Here is a 7,921-nt window from a genome sequence, read left to right on the forward strand (position 1 = left end):
GAACCCAGAAAGCCAGGCGCCCCCTGCATCTCTAAGCACATCTCCAGCCGCAATCTTACCGTTACTGAGGCAGGAACCATCAGTATTCAGCTTCACAACCCCCTCTCTTGGCCTGCTCCATCCCACGAGATGGACATCACAACACTGAGAGGCTCTGGCAAGGAACTCTCCTTTGAAACTATCGATAATAGAGAAAAGTTTTTTCGAGAAGAAATCAGCTAAGTTTGTCATAAAAACAGTTTTATCTCCAAAAATCTCCTCGTTTCTCCATTTCCAAACTTGGTGACAGATAATAGCAAAGAAAATATCACCATGCTCCATGTATGGTTATATTAATCTCAATTATATGGTTATAACAAGTCTAGATTTAACGGTATGATAAAATTCATTTGGAGTCCATGTGAATAACACTGATTAAACTAAACTTAAGAATGTATTCTCATAGGATAATTATCAATAAACAGAACTGCTCTTTCAAGCAGAAGAATCGTAGGTACCTCCTCCTTCTCTCCTCTCATTTTCTGTCAAAGTCTCATAAAAAAAAGTTTTAAACCTTCCTCTTTTGTGGATCTACCTTGAGGAGGAAGAAGGAAGTTCCTTCTTCCTTCTTTCACCGGGTTAAGTTTCCTGTATTTTTCTTTATTATATTTTTTTTAGTTAGTGTTTATATATTTTATCGGATCTTTTTATCTATTTGAATTGTACATGCTCTCTAACAATAGAAATGACTCAGATCCGAATATTCGGAATGATCTAAATGATGAAGATTCAATTGCAGCTGCTTTTTTGTTGAACAAATATTTTTTTTTGCGTGTTTTATGGTTTTTATTTTTGCTCTTTGTAATCATTTTCCTCCCTTTGTGAATTTTTTGAGGTTTTTTTTGTAACGTCGGTGCCAAAAATAATAATAATAATTTAGTATTTAAATGTAGTTGATTAATTGTTACGTCCGTGTAAAAAAACTTCAATTTTTATAACCCTGATATTAGACGTAGTATGTCTTTTGTCTTATTAATTAATCAATTGAATGTTATAAGTCTATTATTGATGTTAAATTTAATAATTTTATGTGTAAATTAAAAAGTTTATGGAAGTTTTTAAAAGGAATTATAATTAAAAGGATCTATCATAATAAATACAATATTCTTTTATACATATTATATGATTAACTTGATAAAAAGGAATTTAATCAAAAAAAAAAACTTGATAAAAAGGAATACATAAATAATAAATAAAAAAATTAATGGTTTTGCATTATTTTCGATGCATGTAATGTGTCATGCATAAAGTTTGATTTACAAAAATATGTGTCATAAAATTCATAAGAAAAGAACATGTATCATGCATAAAAATGTGTTAAACTAAAACTAAAAAAATAAAAATAAATAAGTGTCATACATGCATTTTGTTTAGGAAAAACGTGTCATGGTTAAGTTATTGGAGTCATGCATCCATAGGAAATGGAATTATTTTTTTTTTTTTTGAAATGGAATTATTTTATATATATACTATAGTTAACTAATTTGAGAAGAAGGGGGAGAGTATTACAATTTATTTTGGTACACAAATTTAGTTAATTTATTTAGTTTGGTTCGGGTTTGGTGTGATTTACAGGAGTGTCAGTATAATTGAGATGTCTATTTTTTGTACTTTCTTATTAACCAGCCTTCAATAAAAAAAAAGTTAATTTATTTAGTTAATTTAAAGCTAGAAGGATTATTATTATAATAATAATAATAATAATAATAATAATAATAAAAATAAAAAGAGATACTACTCTAAGTTTTGTTCGAAATAATAATAGAGCTAATATGCTTTAGCTTAGTTTAGGTTAGAAAAAATATCCATTTAGTCATTAGTTAATATTTTATTGGTAAATAAGTCTATTTAATTTTAAATGTTATAAATTGTAATATTTAAAGTATAATTTTAATTATAATGGGAAATGATTGGAGATCCGTTGGGAATTCTCCATCGGGGATTAACGAAGCGGGGTCGAGGATCCTCACGGGACGGGATACCATTCCCCATCCCCGCTCCATCCCCATTACGGGGGATAAAATTATCTCCATCCCCGTTCCATGAGAATTCTTATTAGTGATTCTCGTACTCGCTAGTACGGATCACCGACGGCGACAGAGAATCCTCACTCCACTTGCATCCATAGCCAATGCATCATTTTATAAGTTAACGAGACTCATGAAACATCTTTAAAGTTCAAGAGTCCTTTAAAGTTCAAGAGTCCAACCGGTTTTTAAGCCAAATGTAGATTAAGCCCAAAAAAATCATCCATTTGTTATTGATAAATTACATCCATGGTTACACAACTTTGCCCTTATATAATACAATATTATATTCAACTCAACTTTAAAACCATATAAAAGTCACTTAATTTTACATTTTACCATAAAATTGCATTTTCGTAGCTTCTCACTTTATATAGTCCCATTCTCTCTTACCTAAACAATACTTAATAAATGATTTCGAAACTAAATATTTAAAAATAAAAATTAAAATTGTTACAAATATTATTTTCATCCATTTCATATTTAAAGTTTAATACCTATTAAAATGATTAAAATGAGTGATTTTTATGTTAACAAATGATAAAATTAAGTGGCCATGATATTAAGTTCAAAATTGAGTGGTGATATTGTCAAAATGACATTATACATATGATATCATCACAACTCTTAATATTATTAAACCATGTGTGATAATGTAAATCTTCACGAACTTTAGAAGCTTTTATTTCCCTGTAAGAGAATATCGAGAACAAAGGGAGTTCCACATGATTAAAGGACTTATTATAGGATAAAACTTTTAACGGTTTAAAAGCACTTCTAGCAAGTGAAGGATTCAGTTTGAACCCTTATACATAGACAGATATAACCACATTCTACAGTACCTAAACTATTATCTCATAATTAGTCCATACTCTTCAATCATTCCTAAATACTTGACTGATTAAGGCATCAGAGCGGATATGTCATCACGGAGAAGATTCATCAAAACGGTCGACAATTAGTGAAGGTTTAGATACACTATTATCAAGGGATATGAATGCATAATTTTAATTATGATCATAGTTGACTATAAGTCACAGTCTATGGACTAACGGACAATGAGAGCAGAAAACAAAGATATAAACAAACCACTCCCTCCCTCAACCCATCTTCATTCATATCCAATTTATCTTCTCAAATTTTCCGTACATCTGAAAACCATGCCGGAGCTTTCATCATCTACATCGTCGGCATGGGATTTCGCAAGCAATTGGTTAACGTTTACGCCGGCGACGCTTTTCGTACTACTTAATCTTGTCATTGGCACCATTTTTCTTTCTTCCCGTTTTACCCCCAACCGGAAACCTCAACAAGAACGCGAACGCGAACGCCACCAGCCGCTTGATAGAGCTCCGTCTTTCATAGACCGAGTTAAATCCTTCAATTTATCATTTCGCAGGAACTCGCCGCCGGCCGATTTCTATACGACGTCGCACGAAAACACAACCGGAGTCGATCATCCGCCGGTAGTTCAAGGAACACGAACTCCTCCCATCGTAGAACGGCTGAAGTCGGTGAAATTCTCCTCCTTCTACAGATCCGAAACGGAAGACGGTGAGTTTGAACCGGATAACGGAAACACAACCGGAGTTGATAATCCTCCGGTGATTCAACGAGCACGAGCTGTTCCTCTCTTACAACGGCTCAAGTCGGTGAACTTGTCCTCCTTCTACAGATCCGAAATGGTGGCCGGTGAACCTGAACCGGATGAGGATCGGAGTGATTCGGAAGAGGTACCGGAGCAACATCATCATCATGTGACGAGGAGTAAATCGGAGCAGCGGGTGACGGCGGACAGAAAGGGAGCGGAGAGGATGAAAAGATGGGCAAGTGCAAAGGCGGTGGAGGTGGAGGTGGATGAGGAGGTGAAGGAAGAGATAGAAAGAGTTGAACGGAGAAGGCCTGAAACGGCGAGGATAGGAAAAACGGCATCGTTTGGTGATGAAGAAGAAGGTGAAGGTGTTGACGCCAAAGCTGATGATTTCATCACTAAGTTTAAACAACAATTGAAGTTGCAGAGATTGGATTCTCTTTTGCGTTACAGGGACATGTTCAAATGAAGATTTTAATAAAAACAAAAAGCGATGTCGTTTTCATATTCATTGTTCAGGTTTTAAATTTTAAATTAATCGATATTAGTTCAAAAAAATATCTGTGTTAGTTGGCTCTTGACATTTTGAGAATTGTAGTAGATTTTTTTTTTTTGGTTAAAAAATTTAGTAACAATGTTAAAGTCCAAAGTATTTTTGCCTAATTATTTTTCTGACTTTAGTTACTCTTTTCATCTCCATTTGTCAATTCTTTATCTTCTTTTTATTTTTTCCAATCCACTTTCCACTTTTTACTATAAAAGGAGTATTTGTTTTTTACTTTATTTCATTTCATGTAACATTTTTATTTATCAGGTTAATATATTTTTTTAAGTAATTTTTATAAAAAATTATCCCATTGGATCTGATTGGAAAATATTATTTTAGAAAGGAGCTGTTATACAACCAGAATTAAAAAATATATATTTTTATAAAACTTAATTACTCATTTCGGGGCTTATGGCGTCGTAATAACCATGTTGGAATTTCTATCAATTAGTGTACATTAGCTTTACGCCACTGTCAAACAAATATAAAATAAAATTAATTTATTATTTTATAAAAATAAAATTTATAAAATAGATATAAAAAATAATTTATAATTTTATAAAAATAAAATTATATATAAATTATACCGATGTTGATTGAATTTTTGTTTTATAGAATTTTGATTAAAATCTAAATTTAATTTTGCTTGGAAACGTTAGGGTTAGGACTAAATTCGCACTTTCCTTAAAACGTTAAGGTTAAATATTTAATAAAAAGAATATTTAGTACATTAATAATACAGTAAAATATTTTAGACAGTTTGAAAAAATTATGATTAATTTATATATAACAGGTTAGTTTTTTGAAAGTGTCTAAAATATTTTACTGTATTATTAATATAGTTACAAAAAAAATTTATGAAAATTCTTCAATTTATCGATAAACTGATTTAGAAGGTCCAATGTGGCTAAATAATAGTCAAACAAGTCCTTTCAAATTTTCGGTAAGGTATGGTTAAAATTGATCTTGTTTGGAAACGTTAGGGTTAAATTTACACAACTTCATACATTAAAGTTAAATCTGCACTCGCTTGAAATGTTAAAGTTAAATATTTAGTGCATTAATAGCACAGTAAAATATTTTAAACAATTTCAAAAAAAATTATGATTCATTTATATGTAGTAGGTTTAGCTTTTTGAAACTGCCTAAAATATTTTACTGTGTTATTAATATAATTACGACAAACTGGTTTACAAGGTCTGATGTGGCTAAATAACAGTCAAACAAGTTTTTCAAATTTTCGGTAGGGTATGATTAAAATTTATCTTGCTTGAAAACGTTAGTGTTAAATTTGCACAATTTCATATGTTAGGGCTAAATCTGCATTTTGCTTGAAATCTTAAGGTTAAATATTTAGTGTATTGCTAAAAAATATTTAGTGCATTAATAACACAGTAAAATATTTTAGACAATTTCAAAAAAAAAATTATGGTTAATTTATATGTAGCAGGTTTAGTTTTTTTGAAACTGTTTAAAATATTTTACTGTGTTAGTAAGATAGTTACAAAAAAAAATATATGGAACTGCTTCAATTTATCGACAACAAACTGGTTTAGAAGGTCCGATGTAGCTAAATAACAGTAAAACAAATCTCTTTTAAAAACAAGTCAAACAAATTCTTTTCAAATTTTTGACAGTGCATGATTAAAATTGGTATTTTTTGGAAATTATACAAATTCAATCAACATTGGTATAATTTATATATTTTTATTATAATAAATTATTTTTTTTATAAATTTTATTTTTATTTTTATAAAACAATAAATTATTTCTTTTTTATATTTGTTTGGGCAGTGACGTGAAGCCACTACCCACTAGTTGACAGGAATTCCAAAAGAATTCCCATCAACATGCTCACTACGGCGCTATAGGCGCCGTAATAACTAATTAAGTTTTAAAAAAAATACACTTTTTAAATCTTGTAAACTTGTTCCACAGACAGATCAGACTAAGCTGAATTGCCAATCCTTTGAACCGCTTTGCTCCTTGGGATTGGGAAACATCCATTTTAGAAAAATATTATCCAACCAGGTTTAAAATTACCGCAAATAAGGGTTTAACCCATTTTTATCAATATTATTTTTTTTTTGATATTTTCTTATTATATTTTATTAATATATATTAAAAATTAATTTTGATAATATTTAATGAATAAAACGTGGACCATTACTAATTAAATATTTTTTTGAAAAAAATAACTAAATATTTATTTTTTAAAATATACAATTAATATACATATATTCAATAATTTGTGAAAAATAAAATATTAAAAAAATAATACAATACGTTAATATAAAAATAACATTTCTTTTTGAGAAAACATAAAAATAACATTTAAATATAAAAGAGCACCAAACATAAATAAATATACTTCAAATCTTCCCACTGCGGTCCTCCTGTAGTTAGCCTCCATGGTCATTTTCCTGGGGAATGGCGCACTTGACTCTTGGAGGTGGAAGCTAAATGTGTCTGGTAATTTTTCTGCTAAGACTGCTTATCTTCTGACTCAGTCCACTGGACCTGGAGCGGTGACTTCTCTAGTGTGGGGGCTTATTTGGAAGCTTCAAGTTCCAGAGAGATTTGTTTCTTTGTCTGACTTGTTTTGCATAATGGTGTGCTCTCTAATGAGAATCACGTCTGACGTCAGCTTTGTCTGGATAGTTCCTGCTCGGAGTGCGGAGAGTCATAGTCTATCTTACACATAATTCCCGATTGCCGAGCCACAAAGGAGGTATGGGCCTTGTGGATACCTTTGGAGGAGAGGGATGAGTTTTTCAGCAGACCGCTCACTGTATGGATGCGGAAGAATTGCTGGCAGCGCGCCTCGGTCAGGTACGTGTGGGAGGTTAATTTTGTTATGATTATTTGGTGGTTTTAGCGTTGGAGGTGTTTGCGTGTTTTTGAGCAGTAGGGTGTGAGTTGTCTGAATAATGCCCAGTTTCTTCAGTGGAAAATTGATAGGTTCAGGGTAGCTTTCGGCTTTGAAGAGCGCATGAAGGTTGGGGATCGACAAGAGGTTTTCATCCGCTGGCGGCCGTCAGAGGTTGGATGGTCGAAATTAAATAGCGGCGGTGCTAGTAAGGGGAATCCCGAATTGGCATCGGCTGGAGGAGTGTTGTGGGATACTCATGCCTACTGGGTTATGGGTTTTGCAGTGAATCTGGGGGTGTGTTCGGTGTTGAAACACCTTTCCACATAATTTTGATTTGACAAAATTGTTTAAGTATAAATTAGAATACATATTCTAAACACACTAAGTTTAAATGCGTTGATTTATTCTACTAATGTGTTTGTTCAATGTTGAGTATAAATGTTATAAGTCATAAGGATTGGAAGGCCCAAGCCCAATACGGAAGCCAAGGCCCAAGTCAAACAACTCAGTACACTCGGCCCGCGTATGTCAAGACGTTGTCGTTTTGGACAAAAACGCAACTCAGCAAACGGAAGGATCTAGAAGTCCTTCAGGAACAACTTCACAATGAAGCTGCTGAGTAGTCTCGACAAAGCGTACAAGACAGCAGACCGGCAGAGGAAAACTTCCAGACAAAGTGTTTCTTCTTTTAGCAAAGTTCAGACGACACAGTATGCTGTCCAGTTGACTTTACCATAAAAGGAGAGACCATCTGCTGTGCTGACCGAGGACAGAAGATACAAGACTGTGATTGGCCAAGAGCTCTGTGCAAGTCAGGATGACAACGACACATAGCCGTTTCCCTC

General features: G+C 32.5%; 1 protein-coding gene across 1 annotated transcript; it reads left to right on the top strand.

Annotated features, from left to right (window-relative positions):
- The first annotated feature begins 3,143 nt into the window (after positions 1 to 3,143).
- Positions 3,144 to 4,323, top strand: LOC136204239 (pathogen-associated molecular patterns-induced protein A70). The gene has a single exon (XM_065995461.1). It carries the CDS (start codon positions 3,227 to 3,229, stop codon positions 4,124 to 4,126), a length of 900 nt encoding a protein of 299 aa, XP_065851533.1. The 5' UTR covers positions 3,144 to 3,226; the 3' UTR covers positions 4,127 to 4,323.
- The last annotated feature ends 3,598 nt before the right edge of the window (positions 4,324 to 7,921 follow it).

This window comes from Euphorbia lathyris, chromosome 8, assembly GCF_963576675.1.
Source record: "Euphorbia lathyris chromosome 8, ddEupLath1.1, whole genome shotgun sequence".
In the NCBI taxonomy this organism is placed as follows: Eukaryota; Viridiplantae; Streptophyta; class Magnoliopsida; order Malpighiales; family Euphorbiaceae; genus Euphorbia; species Euphorbia lathyris.